Genomic DNA, 18786 nt, shown 5'->3' with positions numbered 1-18786 from the left:
GGCATAGCTCTGGAGGGAATTTTCGCATAGAAATACCATTTAGTATAATAAGAAAAGTGACCCTGGAGTGTACATTTAAAAACAAAATAAAACAGAACTGTAGCCCTCATATAATACTGTAAAATGAGGGTTTTCATTTAACCTTAAACATCTTCTAGAGGGAAATAGAATATGTATCAGCAAACTTTATTATATATATGCACTCTATTTTTATATTTTGTATAATATATAATATGTAACATATAAATAGGATAGTATTACCTACAGATACTAACATGATACTTTATTAATATTATATGTAATAGTTTAATTATAATATTATATATAATATTTTTACTATACTATACATGAGTGGATGTAGGACCCAGAGCCTCCCTTCTGAACCACAGTCCAGGAAAGGACGTGAACTGCCACGGTCATGAAAGTTTTACCTCCTTTACCACCCAGGGTTTTCACAATGGACGCCTCTCCCTGGGGCTCTCCGATTGCAGGGCTTTCTGTCACCCACCTCATCGTGTGTCAGGATCATGCACTCTGAGGATCCAGTCCCGAGAAGGGTCAGAGTGTGCATTCATCAAACAACTATGTCCTGGCCTCTGAGGAGACCTGCAGTGAGCGGGAGGACAAAAGCAGAGCTACCTGATGGTGTGGCCGTGATTTTTGTCACCAGAACCTAACACCTAACAACATGTACTCTAGAGGAAGACAGTTTTAGTTCAAGGCTTAACGGCAGGAAAGGAATGGTCACTGGGGCTCAGGACTTGGCATGGGAGCTTGTGGCTGGTCATATCATAGCAGAAGAGGAAGCTAAGAGCTACTTGAGTTAGAACTCAAGCACACCCCCCATTGGCTTACAGTTTCCACAACTTCTAGTCAGTATGTATTAGCAGCTGGAGACCAAGTGTTCAAACACAGACACCTATGGGGACATTTCAGGTTCAGTCTGTAATACTCCTCCCCTAGCCTCCATAGCCTCATTATTTATACATTATTTATAATGTCATAATGTATTCCGTCTACTTGACAAGTCCCTTTAGTCTGAGGTCTATATAGCCCAGCTTCCTGCATCACAACAGCCCTGGCTTGTGTATACCCTTGTGGCCTATTGTGGGAAGACATTTGCTTAGGTGGTGGTTTCCACCAGGGAACCCCTGAGGCAGCATTCCAGGTTCAGCCTATTCTTTCAAACGAATTTATGGTTTTGCAAACTGAGCCTTTTGTAGGTGAAATCATGCCTCCTGGTTTCTTTTTATTGATACATCTCTTTAATGAGATATCTTCAGTGATTAAAATCCACCCCATCCATTTACAATTTTAGCAGCATTCACCCTTCCTTCCTTCTTTCTTTCTTTCCTTCCTTCCTTCCTTCTTTCCTTCCTTCCCAAATCGAACTTCTGCATATTTCTGTGTTAGATTTTTTCATTACAATGCTCACTAAACACAGGAGTAATAGCAAAGCCATGTCCTGAACGTTATGCTATCTTTAAGTTACTCCACTAAACAGATTGGTTTGTAATCGTTTGTCCTAACTTAGACTGTCAGGGCATGAGCAGAATGCTCTGCAGACTGCCTGCTAGAACACGGCACAAATGGCTATGCTGGAAACAGTGCTCGTTCACCTCTGAGGTCCCGTGAGCACAATTTTATTGTTCACCTTTTTTTTTTTTTCCATTCTTGCCTTCCACACTTCCACCAGAATGGCTGTCTCAAGCAAGGAGGTAGACATGCGTAGTTAGTATATCAAAAGTTGTATTTTATTATGCTAAGGGTCATCACACAAGGTTCACACTCTTAAATTCCTAACTTTGATCTGAGCCTATCTCCCTGAGGCTGCTCACCAGGGCTATGTATCTGACTGAAGGTCAGGTCCATTCTCTAAGAGAAGTCTCTGATTTGAGGGTCAGGGTCCTGGGGGAGACTGTTCAGCTGCTCTTGGTCTCCGCTTATATACTATACTGTGCATCATGGGGTTCTAGGATTGTGTCTGGTGATCTTGTGTAAGTGATGTCACTGAGTTCTGGTGATCAGGGGCAGCCTCCGGTGTGGTGGGGATCCTATGCTATTTTTGTAGGACAAAAAGACATTAAAAAAAAATAAAAAAACCATATGCTCCTTACCGCAGCCCATTAAGCTCTCTTTATAACATTCTAGGGTTTCTTTGGCCTACAGCTCCTCCCTTATCTACATTCCTCTTACAAACCAGTTCTGTGAACCACAGGGTAGGGCTTATCTCAGCCACAAACCTGCTTTTAGTACAAGTTTCTTATTATTCCATCCTTTTCTCGTTGCCGTAACCAAATCCCTGAAGAAGCAGTTTAAGGAAGGAAGGGTTCATTTGGCTCACGGTTTGAGGGGACCAGGGGAGGAAAAGTATGGTGGTAGGTAGCTCCAGGGTGAGGGAGCTGTACCGCCAGGACGTCTTACTTCCTCATAGGTCAGTGCACCAGGAGGCAGGAAATGAGTCCATCTGGAGCTGGGGCCAGGAAGTAACACATTAGCCTGGTACCCAGGATCCTCTTCCTTCCAGACAAGCTTCACCTCTTAAAGGTCCAAACCTCTCCCAACTGGGGCAGTGTTCAAACTCTGTGGAATATTTCACATTCACACCACCACAAGTGGGGAGTGGTAAAGAAAGGTGTGTGTGTGTGTGTGTGTGTGTGTGTGTGTGTACAGGTGTGTGTGTGTGTGTGTGTACAGGTGTGTGTGCACTGTTTATGTGTGAGCAGAGTATGTGTGTGTTCAGGAGCATGTGTGTATGATGATAGTGACAGTAGGTGTCTTAGGGTTTTACTGCTGTGAACAGACACCATGACCAAGTCAACTCTTTTTTTTTTTTTCCTTTTTTTTCGGAGCTGGGGACCGAACCCAGGGCCTTGCACTTGCTAGGCAAGTGCTCTACCACTGAGCTAAATCCCCAACCCCCCAAGTCAACTCTTATAAGGACAACATTTCATTGGGGCTGGCTTAAAAGTTGAGAGGTTCAGTCCATTATCACCAAGGCAGGAACACGGGAGCATCCAGGCAGGCATGGAGAGCAGGAGGAGCTGAGAGTTTTACATCTTCATCTGAAGGCTGCTAGCAGAATACTGGCTTCCAGGCAGCCAGGATGAGGGTCTTAAAGCTGAAACCCACAGTGACACACCCATTCCAACAAGGCCACACCTACTCCAACAAGGCCACACCTACTCCAACAAGGCCACACTTACTCCAACAAGGCCACACCTACTCCAACAGGGTCACACCTTCTAATAGTGCCACTCCTTGGGCTGAGCATACACAAGCCATCACAGTAGCAAACTAGGGATAGAAAGGACCGTATGTACAGAAGTTCAGTTGATCTGGAGTAGGGGGAGTCAGAGAAGGGACCCCAAGTTGCCCCTGACTAGTATGGAGTGATAGGGATGGGAGGTTTTTGGATGAGGCAGCGGCACGAGAAACAGACAATGGGAAGCACATATATGAAGAAGCAAATCTGTTTGATGTGGCTCAGGAGTGTGTCTCGGAGACAACCCCATCATTACTGTTCCTTGACAAGTTTTTTAGGGGCGAATTTCCTCTTACTGGAGAAAAGATAGCATAAAAGAACGGTAGAGGAAGAGTTGAGTTTTAGAAAGTACGACGATTTCTTTTGGGTTGTGGACTGCTCGAGGCAGGAAAGATATTTCCACACAGTTCCTACTGCCTTTTCTGAGGTACACTGGATCTAAGAAGCAGAACAATTTCAAAAAAGCTCTACCTCGTCTTCCCCGCACCTTCAGATGAGTGAGAGACGACTGGCTCATTTGAGCAGCGTGGGAGGTGCGGTCGCGGGCCGTCTTTTGTGTTACTTTTCTTACTCAATCGCCTGACAAAAAGCGGCTAAAGGAAGAAAAGGTTTACTTGGGCTCAGGGTTTGAGGGTACAATCATGGCGGGGAAGGTCTGAAGGCGGAAACATGAGGCAACTGGCGATGCGGCGCTTGCAGTCACGGGGTAGAGAGAGGCGAGCTGCAGCCCATCGGCTTCTTTCCTTTATCCCTTTCTGTTCCTGCCATAACCCTAGCCCCAGCCAGAGAGATGGTACCTCCCCGCATTCGGGGCAGGCGTTCCCCTACCCATTAGGCAAACCTCTCCAGAAAAGCCCTCATGGACACACACACCCCCAAATGGGTCTCATTAACAACCTACATGTTTTTTACTTCAATTAGTCAATCAAATTAGTTCATTGACACCTTGATCTAGTTTTTGTTTTGTTGTTTTGTTTGTTTTTTGAGGAAGCTAGCTGAGGTCAAGCATTCATTGTTACGGTCTTTCTGGCTGTAGCTACACTGTAACCAGCTGCTTCAAGCTCCTGGCTCCTCTACCAAACCTGGTCCCTGCTCTCCCACCAGCCCCCTTCTCCCACCCCCACCCTCCTCTCCAATCCCCAGTCTCCCCCTCCCCTGCCTTCCATCCCCCCTCTTCCACCTCCTCTCCCCCTTCTCCTACCCCACCTGCTTCCCCTACTCTTTCCCCTCTTCTCTCTCACCTATCCTGGCTGCCTCTGCTCTTCTCACCCCTCCCCTCCCCCATCATGATGGTCTACAAACTGTGCACAAAAACAGACTCTTCCTTTCTTAAGTCACTCTTGTCAGAGTTTTTTTTTTTTCATTTTAATTTTTATTTTTGCCACAGCAACAGAAAAAACAACCAAGATGCTGTTGTGGTGGTGCTTTCCTAAAAGCCCAGCGCTTTGAAGGTGGAGGCGGAATCGTCCAAGGTCATTTCCACTGTATTTTGTGCTTGGGGGCGACTTGAACTATGTGAGTTCCCGTTTTAAAGCACACTAGGCTTCTAGAAAGTCTTTACGTTCCCAGCCTGGCTAGTGGAGATGACTGTAAATAATTCCCAAGATTTCAAAACCGACATCTGATTTTGAGTACTTTGGGCACTGTGTAGAAATTCATACCAGAAATAAATGCTCTGTTCTCTCTCCCCGTCTTGGTCAGTATTCTTTTTCTAAAGCAGTCTCGCTTCCTGACACTGCCTGTATGCAGAAGCTGGCCACGGCTCTGGCAGACTTCAGCTTTTCCACCGTATCTCTGCTCTACGAACATTTTTCTTCTACGGTAAGTAAGTGACGTGATGCTGAGGACATGACTCAGTGGGGGCGAAGGGCTACTGAGAATGTCAACGGCCCTGGGTTCAGTCTCCAGCAATGAAAAAGAAAATGATGATTTGATCCGGGATGAAGGGGGTGAAGCGTCTTTCCTCAGACGGTTCTTTTGGTGACCTGCTGGCTCCCATCAACTTACCGTTTAGGTATGATTTCTTTCAAAATTCTATCTATCTTAGCTATTTTCTTATGGATGCCATAAGAAATGATAATTTTTTTAATTTTTACATTTTAATCTAGATTTTTTTAATCCAAACAAGTTGACATATGAAATTAACCATCACACTTGACTTCTGAGACTTTTGTTCCCGCCTGTCACGTTGGTTTTCAATGTCCACGAGAGTTTTTTTTTTTTTTACTGTGTCTTGAAGTTTCTCATGCAATTTCCCTCCAAACTGACATTACCGTGTTTAGCGTTGCCTGATGAATAGCGTGCTTAGGAAGTGCTCTCTGTTGGCATGCTTCTTTGAAAACTCCCAGCACAAAAGACAATGATAATTTGAATATCTTAATGCCGTTACATTAGCAGGGAAATTGCTCCAGAGTGACGCTGTCACAATTTTTATTACAAATCTCAGTGAATGGGAAGAGATTTTACTCAGGAGACTGTGGCTGGGAAAGGACAGCAGATTGTTCTGAGGCTGTCTGCAGAGATGTATCTTAATTTAGCAAGCAAAATCTTAATTTTAACTGGAAAATTTTCTTTTTCTTTTTTGGGTATATTTATTTAAATTGTAAATTCCTCTGAGAATTTATTCAAATCACACTATTGGCTGTAGAACAAAATGCATGACCGATCACATACGAAGGTGCCTTTTCAGAGTGAAAATAGAGTTTGACCTTATGTTTCAGTTTATGAATATGCTAATAACCATTAATTTGCTCTGTTTTACGGGTTTTTGTTCCAGTAGCTCTTTAAGAACTTTGAAATGGTAATTTGCCAGGTGACTTTTTTCCTCTCTCAAAGGCAGGCCACAGTTCTAATAATGTTTGAGTGGTTGGAAAATAAACAGCAGCAGTGCATGCAGGGGGGAGGGCAGGGGGAGGGCAGGCAGGGGGAGAGCAGGGGGAGGGCAGGGGAGGGCAGGGAGGAGGGCAGGGGGAGGGCAGGTATGGGGGAGGGCAGAGAGGAGGCAGGGGGAGGGCAGGGAGGAGGGCAGGCATGGGGGAGGGCAGAGAGGAGGCAGGGGGAGGGCAGGGAGGAGGGTAAGCAGGGGGAAAGCAGGGAGGAGGTAGGGAGGAGACAGGGAGGAGGCAGACAGGGAGGAGGCAGGGAGGAGGGCAGAGAAGAGGCAGGGGGAGGGCAGGCAGGGGGAGGGCAGGGGAGGACAGAGGAGGCAGGGGGAGGGCAGGGAGGAGGGCAAGCAGGGGGAAAGCAGGGAGGAGGTAGGGAGGAGAGGGAGGAGGCAGACAGGGAGGAGGCAGGGAGGAGGGCAGAGAGGAGGCAAGGGGAGAGCAGGGAGGAGGGCAGGGAGGAGGGAGGGAGGAGGGTAAGGAGAAGACAGGCAGGGAGGAGGGTAGGGAGAGAGTAGGGAGGAGGCAGGGAGGAGGCAGGGGGAGGGCAGGGAGGAGGTAGGGAGGAGACAGGGAGAAGGCAGACAGGGAGGAGGCAGACAGGGAGGAGGCAGGGAGGAGGGCAGAGAGGAGGCAGGGGAGGGCAGGGGGAGGGCAGGGAGGAGGGAGGGAAGAGGGTAGGGAGAGGGTAGGGAGGAGGGCAGGGAGGAGGCAGGGAGGAGAAAGGGAGGAGGCAGGGAGGGGGAAGATGCTCTAAGATTTGTCTTAGAGCGTCAAAGTGATTTCTAAAAATGATAACCAAAGATATAAGATGGTTGTATTTTGTACAGTATGTAGCATAAGCTGTAATTATATAAATAATTAAAATGTTTTTTAAAAGTGCAGTGTTAGCCTGGAGTTCCTGTAATGGTGCTGGCAATGGTGCCAGCACTAAGTTCACTCCACTAAAATCAAATTATGGAGTTCTCTAACTGTGGTGTCTAAATTATCAAGTCAGAGGGGAAGAAACCCTCTTCATCACAAGACATTCTTTGATATTGGAGTGAGCAGGAACCCCACAGGGTTCCACACTCACTTCACTTCTCTTCACCCTCTGTCCGCTGCTGGACGTCAGTGCCCACAAGCCGTGTTGGTTACTGGCACCAAATAGTTCATATGGTGAGACTTCTATGGACCCACCAACAGCATAATGACACACAGGCGTATTAACATTTTAAAGCAGCAATCTCTCAGCCAGCTCATCTTAACCCTACTATTCCTGGCCTACGTTCTGTCGCTATGTCTACCTCTCTGTTCTGTTCTGGTCCACCAGTCCACCCCTAGTCAGCTGGCGAATCTCCTGTGCCTCGGTTCTTTTCCCAGAATCACTATTTCTGCCTGGCAGTTCCACCTCCACTTCCGGCTCAGCCACTGGCTTCAGATCTTTATTACATCCAATAGGCAGGTAAGGAAGCATGAATGTTTACACAGTCCGAGGCTGGGGATGGCCATAGAAATAACAATGCAAAGACCTGGCTAGCACTGAGCTCTCCGCCGGTTTGGCAGTCAATGATTGAGTAATATTCAGAGACAAACGTCACACCATGTACAAAAGGCTGCCCTGCAGGTTCATCCTGGTTCTCAGATTAGAAACCTAGCAATTTTCCACGGCTCTTGGTGCTGTGGCCTTTGCTCTTAGCACTGTTTACAGCCATACCGGGTGACTCCTGATTGCTCAAATAAACTTCCCTTTATCTTTACACATCATCATCTGGAAAGTGGTTTCGTTAGTCCTTCATTCAGAAAATCTCTGAGCATAACTTAGAACCTAATTCCAGTAGAGCCTGTTCCTGAGGCTTCTTTAACTCTGCAGGGAGGTAAATGTTCCCACAGTGGCGTCAGCATTTGTAAACTAACACAGACAACCTCACATTGCTGTTTAGACCCTATGTTTCCCTTTCTAGAGTTAGAGTTTTCCACTACAGGGCTCTACTCAGTTTTACAGCTTCAGTGCCTACGACATAAAGCCAGTAAATCTGTATTGGATGTGCCGGTTACAAACATGAGTAACACTAACAGCATAAGGCATGGTGTGGTCCTAGGGCCACAGATGTGTTTGCACACCTCTCCGTTTGCCCATTCATCCATCCACCCACCTACCTACCCACGCCTCCACCCATCCTCTCACACATCCATCCATATGTCCATCAATCCATCCACCCATCCATCCATCTACCCATCCATCCATTTATCCATCCATCCATCCACCCACCCACCCACCTACCCACCCCTCCATCCATCCATCCATCTATCCATCCACCCATCCTCCTACACATCCATCCACTCACCCACCCACCTACCCATCCTCTCACACATCCATCCATCCACCCATCCATCCACACATCCATCCATATGTCCATCCACCCATCCATCCACCCACACATCCATCCATCCATCCTCCTACACATCCATTCATCCATTCATTCACCCATCCACCCATCCTCCTACACATCCATCCACTCACCCACCCACCTACCCACCCCTCCACCCATCCTCTCACACATCCATCCATCCATTCATCCATGTACACGTCCATCCATTTATCCATCCACCCACCCATCCACTCATCCATCCATCCATCCATCCATCCATCCATCCATCCATCCATCCAATAAATATTTGTTGAGCATACTTAATGTCAATCCTGTATCTTCTAGTGATGTGCAAACAATATAATCTTTGCTCTTCTGAAACTTATAACCTACTAAGACAGTGAGTCTCAAGATGTGGGTTCCAACCCTTCCTCAGGGGTCAAAAGACCCTTCCTCAGGGGTCACTGAAGACCTTTGGAAAATATAGATAGTTACATTACTATACAGTAGCAAGATTAAAATTATGTAGTAAGGAAATAATCTTATCGCTGGGGATCACTGCAACATGAAGAACTATACTAATGGGTTGCAGCGTGAGGAAGGTTAAGAACATAACTTTAATTTTCTTCAAATCCTATTTTTAATGATGGTTCTTAAATGCTTTAGCTTTCCTTGTAGCCCACCACCCATCAGAGGTAGAAAGGATATGGGGAAGTAGGCCTGTTTAGAAAGGTTCTTTGGAGCAACTCCAGTTTGTGTTGTCTGGAAGTCAGCAGTTTGGTTCACAGATTCAGCTCGATCCACTCGCAAACACTTCATGTATACCCCAGAAGTCCTGTTCAGTAGAGTCTGGTTAGCGACAGCGGTGACGTGACCTAGCGTGCCTCAGCCTCACCTTGAGTCAGCATGAGGAACCAACAGGAACGCCAGGAGACGTCCTCAGCTGTGCCTCTCTCAGGGAAGTGAAGATCAGCGGAAGTGGGAGACTCACAAAACGTTCCTCCACGTGTTTGCCCCAGCAAACACCATCCAACACAACCGACTTTCTGAAGAGCCCTTACGTTTCCACTTCAGTTACCATTTTACCACGGGGGAAAAAAATTCTCAGTTTCCAATAGGATCTCCCTTTTAGGCTCTGGTGTGGGGGGCCATACCTGGAGCCTCAACATTCAGGAGACCGAAGCAGAGGGATGGGATTTCCAGACTAGCGTATACTACAAAGTGAGCGCAGCGCTGAGGACTAGAACCGCCTTCCTCTCAGAGGATGCTCTGCCCGGAGCACGCGCATCCCTTTCAATTCTTTAATTTCTTCCTATCCTGTTATCATGAAATGTCTTGTTGGGTTAGTGGCCCAGCGTCCTAGATTCTAGGGTTCTGTGCCTTCTTCCTTTTTGTAGTCTGCCACTGGAGTGCATCCTCAGGTCACCTTTTCTAATGATTGGTTTTTTCACACGCACGTGTGCACCCTCGTGCCTGTATGCGCACCATATACACGCAGGTGCCTGCAGACACCAGAAGAGGGCGGCAGCTCCCTTGCACTGTGAACTGAATGCAGGTCCTTGAAATGAGCAGCAGTTGTTCTTAACCACTGAGCCGCACTTTCAGTCTTTCTTTTTTTTTTCCACACAGACTGTGTGACTAATTGGCCTGCTGGGTAGCCATCTTAGATAGAAGCTACTTTGCGGCTAAACTTCTGGGATTCTAAGCCCTAGTCAGCTTTCCGTGAGTACAACGGCCTGACAGATTTCCCAGCTTCTCTGTGACTATCTTCTCATCTGGGAAACCAAGACTGTAACGATGGTACCAAGTTCTTTGTCGTGTTCTGGGGACAAAGTTAATAAGTGAGTAATTACAAAGAGCTCAGAGCTATACCTGCATTATAATGAGATTTTAATAAACCTTAATTAGTGCTATCAAATGGAAGTTGCCATTATCCCCACCCCCACCCCCAGCCCCACCATGGAATGGAATAGTTCATCTGAACACAGAATCTAGATTCAACATAATTTCTTTTTGTGCGTGTTTATGACAGTGCACCTGTTGCTACGGGCCTGTTTCGTTTTATTTCCTTTTTAGATTTGCCTTCTTTGGGGCTTTTATTTTTCAGGTCGTTTTCTCTTTATTCTAGGGGGAAAAAAAAAGTCTAGAAGAGCTTCAGGAAATCCTCGGGTGTAGCAGCCAGCCATCATTGGTCTCACTAGTGTTTGGCCACTGTGTCCCCGGGACATTTTCTCTTGGGTTTATATTCCTTTACCCTCACAGAGCCTTCCTCATTCTGTGATTGAATCTAACACTTGACCAGGGGGGTTCAAGGAGCACTCATTGTGTGCTGTCTAGTAACTCTGTCACCTAGCTTTTCTGTTGGCTTTCCCCCTTTGGTGGCCTGTTCACATCCTCTCACTGATCATTTGTAATAAGCATCCTGTCTTAGTGAGGGTTTTACTGCTGTGAACAGACACCATAACCAAGGCAAGTCTTATAATGGACAACATTTCATGGGGGCTGGCTTACAGGTTCAGAGGTTCAGTCCAGTATCATCAAGGCAGAAGCAGGGCAGCATCCAGGCAGGCATGGTGCAGGAGGAGCTGAGTTCTACAACGTCACCTGAAGGAAGCCAGGAACAGACTGGGCATTCTCAGGCAGCTAGGACGAGGGTCTCCAAGCCCACCCTTACAGTGACACACTTCCTCCAACAAGGCCACACCTTCTCAATAGTGCCACTCCCTGGGCCAAGCATCTGCAAACCAGCACACAGCCCTTCCTTTCCTGTTCTATTCTTGCATCATCCTCTCTAGCCTTTTTGAGGATACTCTTTCTAATTTATGAAAGTCCCTCTGGTTCCCTGCATCATGTCTCCTTTTTTTACCCCCTCCCACATCAAATTAGATGTTATTTATGCTAAAAGTCCCATACATAGGCTGAGGAAAAAAGGACTCAAGGGACTTTTGATTTGATCAGCTGTCCATCGATAAACTATCCCCAAATCCTGTTCTTTGTTCAAACAATGAAAATCAGGATAAACTGGAGACAAAAGAGTATTAACAGTGTAAACACCCAATTTCAGTCACTGTCGCCTACTACTACTTTCGAGGTTTTAAAAAAAATCAATCTAAAAATCTGAATCTAGTATTTCGAGCAGAATTGGGAAATAGAATCTGTTTTCAGATCCTGTTACCAACCTAGGAAACCCTTCTACCAAGGCAGATGAGGAGGAGAACATTAATAGCTGTATAGCTGTTGGGTGAGCATTAAATTACATGGTGTAGGTCGCAGACCACCTGCTAAAAAGCTCAGAGAGAGGGAGGGAGGGAGGAAGAGAGGGAGAGAGAGAGAGAGAGAGAGAGAGAGAGAGAGAGAGATATCCCAGCTTTGTTACACAACAACCAAGGAAAAGACACATGTTTTCATGACAATAATTAGTCCTCATATATAGGAGCTTCACAATACTATAGAATTGCATAGTATTTCACCCAAAGTCACCCACTAATTGAGACGCCTATACATGTGTGTTGACTGATTGTCTTTATTGGGAGGGAAGGTGAGATTCCTCTTGTCTTTATTACCATCTATTCAGAGGCGCCTTGCCTCTGAATTTCGGTGCTCTCCCTCCCCCAGGGATGAGCAGACACCACCTAGCTTCATTGGTGTGTTCCCTGTGGTGCTCTGGTTCTTGAGCAATCCATTTCTAGATCACCGCGGTAAGAAAAACTTAGCTTAAAAATCACCCCGGCTTTCTGAAAAGAGTCTATGTAATAGGAAGTCGGCGGAAAATGTTTACCATTGCAAACCTAGGGGAAATTCTCTAAAACGTAGAGAAGATGGATCTGTTTCCTCTTATTTGTATAGGAATAACCACGCTGACTTCCCCTCTGGTGTCTCTCCCCCTCCCGTCATTTGCCAGGTAAACTATAGATTATCCAGATGAGCCCGAATTTAAGACGAGTGCTTTCAGCATCAGATGTGTTATACCTTATGGTAAATTTGGTAAACATGGGAAAATTTGATCTAATTTAATTACTGTCCAAAATAATCTCTAATAAAGCACTACTCCAAGTTCAGGGAGTTCCATTGGATGCTATACCCGTATCCCTCCACAATGTACAGGAATCCAAAGGCAAGGCGCAGAGGCTTGGCTTCCTCCCCTTAGCTCATCTATGGGACCTTTATGTGTTAACTCCCAAGAGAAAATGGTAAATATATTCACCTAGACTTTGTGAGACACAGCACATTCTAAACAAACAGTAAATGCTAAGAGTAAATAAGTGTAAACATCTTAGTGGATTCGACTCTTAGCAAAGAAGGAGTGGGGATTAAATCTAATGACTAAACCTTCCAAAAAAGAGCCATTAAAAAAAAATCCAAATAATTCCCACGCTCATGCTATACGTTGACTGGGATTTTAGTATATGAAGCTCAGCGTCTCTGTCGAATGGGAAGATTAGCTTAACATAGTTTATGCTTGTTCTTTTTAATTGTCTTAATTTTTGAAGTTGAAATGCAATTACAGCATTTTCTCTGACCAAGCCAGCTCAGTCAGTCAACAGGTTCTCCAGGGCAGAAGCAAGGGTAAAAAAGAAAAAAAGGACTATTAGACAACACTGTAGCATGGCCCCAGCCAGTGCTGAGGCTGAAGCAGATTTATTTTTCTCCAATCTTTTATAGCATTTTAATTACATGCAAGTAATCAGATCAATTCTGGGTCAAGGAATAAGCAAGGCAATAAACAGAATCCTGTAAACACCTTTCTAGCCGCTAATCCTGATGACCAAGACAAAAGGACTGCCACAAATGCCTCACCTGAGCTTGCTCTGAGCTTTGCATTAACTCAAATGTAAATGTTCTGAATCTGAGCCTATTTCCTGAGTCCTGGCCCAAAATCAGATTCCCACCTTGCCCTTACTTCTTTGTCCTGTCCTGCCAAATTCCCTCCAAGTTTCTAGAAGTGGCCCCCAAAGCTCTCTACAGTTCCCCCCTTTTTTTTTTTAAAGACTTATTTATTTATTTATTATAAGTATACTGTAGCTATCTTCAGACACACCAGAAGAAGGTATCAGATCTCATTACAGATGGTTGTGAGCCACCATGTGGTTGCTGGGATTTGAACTCAGGACCTCTGGAAGAACAGTCATTGTTCTTAACCACTGAGCCATCTCTCCAGCCCCCCAGTTCCCCCTTTTTAATTCATAAACAAAACTGCATCTGTCTTAGGTCATTCTGATCAGAATGCCTTTATTACCTGTCATGGAATATGCATCATTGAAAGCAATGCTATTGTCTTAGGTTGGTAAGGCTCTGCACAGAATTGACCCATTTCTAACTACCAGTCCACTAAATTAATAACTCTGTCTGGGGGTTCATTTTTAGTTTCAAACCATGTATTTTGGCTGCCAACATGTTGCTGTTATTAAAGGCAGGCTTTATCACAGTGGGCAGGAATAAAAGTATTCCCAGACAGGAAGGGCTAGCATGATTAAGCTATATATGCCATTCTCGAAGCTTGATCAAGATGGAAATACTGACCTCGGGCCATGAATAATTTTATCAGTGGTATCTGCAGCATCAAAGCTCAGTGGAGCAGTATTCTTTAAATTCCTAACCTTGGTATGCAAAGTTAAACACCCAGAGAGGTGTTAGTGAAAGACCCCCAGGAGCAGGGAGATCCTCACTCAAGTCTCGGGATGATGCGGCCCCCCAAGAACTCACACAAGACCATCCTTGCTGTAATCACATGCGGTTTATCAATAGGAACCAGTGCACTGGGGTCGAGACTCATATCCCATGCAGGGGCAGTGGAGTTCGACCACCAGTAGCTAAGAGAAGGGGAATTTAAAGGAAGAAACCACAACCCAAGGGGGTAGGGAGGGCATCATTGGAAAATGTTGAGAATACCAGTGAAAAATCACAAGGAGAAACTCTCTGTTTCTCAAGATTGTTTAACTTTATGGTTCCTGGGAGAAGCTTCCTGCTTCTCAAGATTGTTCTCTAAGATTTTAATCTAACTTTATGGTCAGCTAGTTCCTGGGAGAGAGTTGTCGAACCGGCCGATGTAATTACCCATTCTATGGTCCTAGGAGAAGCTTCCTGGAACATACAATCCCAGGGCCTAACCAATTTTTTTCTTCTCTGAACCTTTGTCTAGGGTGGGGGAGGCAACCTCAAAACTTCTACCTTTCATTAGAATTATGCCAAATATCCTGCAAGTGTCTTTGAACTTTTCTCCAATTATAGTGACTATCATTGTACATTTTAGAAGTAACACAAATCCATTGATATTTAGCATGACACTTGAGATGGCTTCTTACTCTTAATCTCTGAACACCCTCTCCAATAACTTGAATAGTACCATAAAGAGCATCAACCCGTTGTTCCCAATGCCTGTCTAAATCCTCCTAAATACTCAGAACATTAGTAACATGTTTTGGTAAATGATTAACAAATGTAGCTGTCTTAACTTCTTGTGTTAACGCAATTGCAGAAGCAGTAGTACTAGCTAATACTGCAATTAAAGCTGCTATACCAGCAATAATCAAACACACTATCCTCTTGCTTCTGCTTAAGGCCTGACTCACTTCTTCCAGTGTTTGCAAACCTTTTTCAGAATACCAAGGCCCTGTAGTACTCACAGGCAATAGAACAAAAGCTGGTTGATAAACCACCATAACAGACATGTCAGACTTCGATACATTAACACAATTAGAAAGTGTACAATCAATACGACTTATATTAAAGACTGTAGAAGAGACAAAAGTAATTTAAACACGGTCAATTAATAAAAGATTTAGGAGCCTTAGCACATGCATTAGTATTTGTTTGAAGTCCAGATCCTCTCCCAGATTTATCCACTGCCAATGTAACTTCATACAAGACAGCTGTCAATTTTCAAATATCTCTGAAAATGTCTAGAATCAGCCTTCCAAATTAAGACTGTTATTTCCAATATTGGATTGATTTCTAAACCAGCCCATGATTGAGTCAGAATATCCAGTCACATTAAAGAAAAGAGAAGAGTCATTGTAACTTCTCCTTTTCATTATCTATCCCACCAGGTCTAAAAGCTTGAAGCAAGGCAGCGTGTCCAATCTGGGATATAGGCAAACAAAGGTGGGTCAGGAACATATGTCCAGTACAGCTTTCCCTGCCACCATTGTCAGGGCACTCAGCAAGCTCACAGGTCAGGATCATTCTTTGTCCCAGCATCAGCGTGTCTCACTAGTCACTGTGGCAGCTTCCACACTCCTGCAGCATCGTGTGGTGGAAAAAGTAAAGACACGTTCTCTTCCCTGTATTAATACCTGATTGGAATCATGCCATATGCCAGTAAGTGGATCCTTCCTTTTCACCTAGGCATAAGTATGCCTAGTTGTAGGGTGCCATAGACACTCAGGAGAGAGTTCCTTCGCATCCAAATTTAAAATTTTAAAATAAAAAAGAGCTTGATTTAAATAATTGTGTGGTGTACAGGGATGTAACCCCCCCTCTTTATTTTATAACAATATTGTTTTAAAGCTCCACAATACCTGATTCACAATACCTTGTGCTTAAGGATTATAAGGAAGCCCAGTAATATGGGTAATATTAAATTTTCAACAAAACGTCTCAAATGATTGATTTCAGTAGCCAGTTCCATTATCTGTTATAATCTGATTTGAAACACCAAACATAGAAAAACAACGTAGGCAATGACTCATTGCATTTTTAGTTGCTTCTCCTGTTAAAGCAGTTGTAACTAGAAAGCCTGAAGTGGTGTCAATGGTCACATGTATGTATTTTAATTTTCCAAAATCAGAAATAGGAGTAACATCCACTTGCCACAATTGATTAGGTATAAGTCCTGGAAATTAACACCATTATATGGTACAGGAAGAAGTTGAGGACATTGAAGACAAGTCTTTACAACTTGACGTGCACATTCCCTAGAAACACCAAATTGTTGTCTTAAGCTATTAATATTTTGATGTTGTAAAAAATGAGATTGTATGGCTAATTGTTCCTATGTTCTGCTGTGGCATTGCCCTCTGCACTAAGGGGTCCAGGCAATCCAGTATGAGCTCTTAAATATCCTATAAAGCAAGCAACAGTACCTTCTCTTAAATTAAGTTGTATTTGCATAAATAATTGCAAAATTTGAAAATTAGCAGTCTAAAAAAAAGGAACACTTTCAAGCAATTGCAAACCATAAGCTATATATTGGCTATCAGTATACAAATTTAAAGCTTGATTTTTCAACATTTCCAAGACAGTGGTTATAGCACGAAATTCAACTATGTGTGCTCAAGCAGGGGGAAACTCAAAGAGAATGAATATGTGGTCCAATTACATACACTGCCTTCCCATTAGATGAGCCGTCTGTAAATACAGTAAGCACATTCTCTGTTGGCTATATACACAAACTTACAGGAAATACAAAAACATGCATACAGGCAAATTGAAACGACTTTCTTTTGGATAATGATAATCAATTTTGCCTGCAAAGTTCACACATGCAATAGGTCGAACATCGGTATTCTGCAAGAACCAATTTAATTGCTTTTGGAATAAGGAACAAATATTTCACCAGTTGCTTAAGACATTCTCTCCAAAATACTTTCATGATTCTATTCTACAATTCTGTATTAACACAGCAATGCAGATGCAGAACAGGGTTTCAAACTTTGCTTCGATACAAGGAAAGATGAATCCACATTAATGGTCTCTTTTTACCAAAGGACTGCTGTGGGTGCAAACAACCAACAATTGATCATAGTCTATATAACCTATCTGTTGTTGACTAATAGCTTCCTTTACCTTCTGCAAAGCTATGTCTTCATCAATTAACTGTTGAGGGGAATTAGGGTTTGCATCCCCCTTGAGAATATCAAACAGAGGCTTAAGTCCTCCTGGGGTGAGCATAAGGTGAGGTCTTAGCCAATTAATATCTCCTAACAACTTTTGAAAGTAATTTAAAGTAAGTAATCTATCTTTTCTTATTTGAATTTTCTGTGCTACAATTTGTTTAGGATATGACTGTTATCCCAAATATCGAAAAAAATATTGCCTTTGAATCTTTTCTGGAGCAACAACTACTCCAAAATATTAAGCTCACTGTATGAGAGCAAATACTTGTAGTAAAATTCCTTCAGAGGGATCAGCTAATAAAATATCATCCACATAATGAATAATATTTGCTGGAAGATTCAAAGTCCCTAACTTCTTGTGCTGAATTGACTAATTTTTTTTTAACATAATGTAGAGCTATTAGCCATTCCTTGAAGCAAAACTTTCCAACAATATTGCTTCACGGGATCTCCAAAATTACAAGCAGGGATACCACATGCAAACCTTTTACAATCACGAAGGTGTAAAGGAATAGTATAAAATCAGTGCTTCCAATCCATAATAATTCTATATGCATTTCTTGGAATGGCAGCTGGAGTAGGTAAGCCAGGCTGCAATGCCCCCACAGGATCCATAGCCTCATCAACCCTTAGCAAACCCTGCAACAGTCTCCAGCTGCTTCCTGCCAAGTTGTCCTTTACTTGACACAGCTTATTGGAGCGCCATCATTGAGGCCCCATTTGACCAAGCCAACTCAGTCAGTCAACAGGTTCTCCAGGGTAGGAGCAAGGGTTAAAAAGAAAAAGACGATTAGACAGCACTGTAGCATGGCCCCAGCCAGTGATGAGGCTGAGGCAGGTTTATTTTTCCTAATCTGCCTTTATACCATTTTAATTACATGCAAGTAATAAGATCAGTTCTGGGTCAAGGAACAAGCAAGGCAATAATGAGAATCCTGTAACCAGGGTTCTAGAGGCTAATCCTGATGACCAGGACAAAAGGACTGCCACACATGCCTCACCTGAGCCTGCTCTGAGCTTTGCATTAACGTAAATGTAAATGTAAATGTAAATGTAAATGTAAATGTAAATGTAAATGTAAATGTAAATGTTTTGAATCTGAGCCTATCTCCTGAATCCTGGCCCCAAGTCAGATTCCCACCTTGCCCTTACTTCTTTGTCCTGGCCTGTCAAATTTCCTCCAAGTTTCTAGAGGCAGCCCCCAAAGTGCTTCACATTTCTCTTTCCCTTTCTTTCTTTCCTACCCCTCCTATATATTCCATTTATCTTGCTTTCCCTCAAATTCATGACTTCTTTTCCTTTTAATTCTCTCTCTCTCTCTCTGTCTCTCTCTCTCTCTCTCTTTCTCTCTCTCACACACACACACACACACACATGCACATGCAAATATATATGGAGGGAGGGAGAGAGAGAGAGAGAGAGAGAGAGAGAGAGAGAGAAGCAGAAATCCAATA

The 18786-nt window shown here is 43.9% G+C and overlaps 1 protein-coding gene across 5 annotated transcripts in view; it reads left to right on the top strand.

Moving 5' to 3' along the window:
* The window catches only part of LOC148004954 (uncharacterized), a 34326-nt gene that overhangs the window by 2162 nt on the left and 13378 nt on the right, over positions 1-18786 (top strand). For 2 of the 5 annotated variants that reach the window (XR_015625944.1, XR_015625946.1), the window contains exon 1: positions 5165-5279. Coding sequence is in view for 1 of the 5 variants with exons in the window: in XM_087559863.1 (XP_087415989.1) it covers positions 4967-5086; positions 7510-7591 (202 nt within the window). In the remaining 4 variants the exon portion in view is untranslated. Of the gene's footprint in view, positions 1-4949; positions 5087-5164; positions 5280-7509; positions 7592-18786 lie in introns of those variants that run through there. The other 3 variants (XM_087559863.1, XR_015625945.1, XR_015625947.1) reach the window with 3 other exon arrangements.

Source organism: Rattus norvegicus, chromosome 7 (assembly GCF_021556685.1).
Source record: "Rattus norvegicus strain SHRSP/BbbUtx chromosome 7, alternate assembly SHRSP_T2T, whole genome shotgun sequence".
Lineage (NCBI taxonomy): Eukaryota > Metazoa > Chordata > Mammalia > Rodentia > Muridae > Rattus > Rattus norvegicus.
The sequence above is the reverse complement of the archived record's forward strand: the minus strand, read 5'-3'. Positions and strand labels throughout refer to the sequence as shown.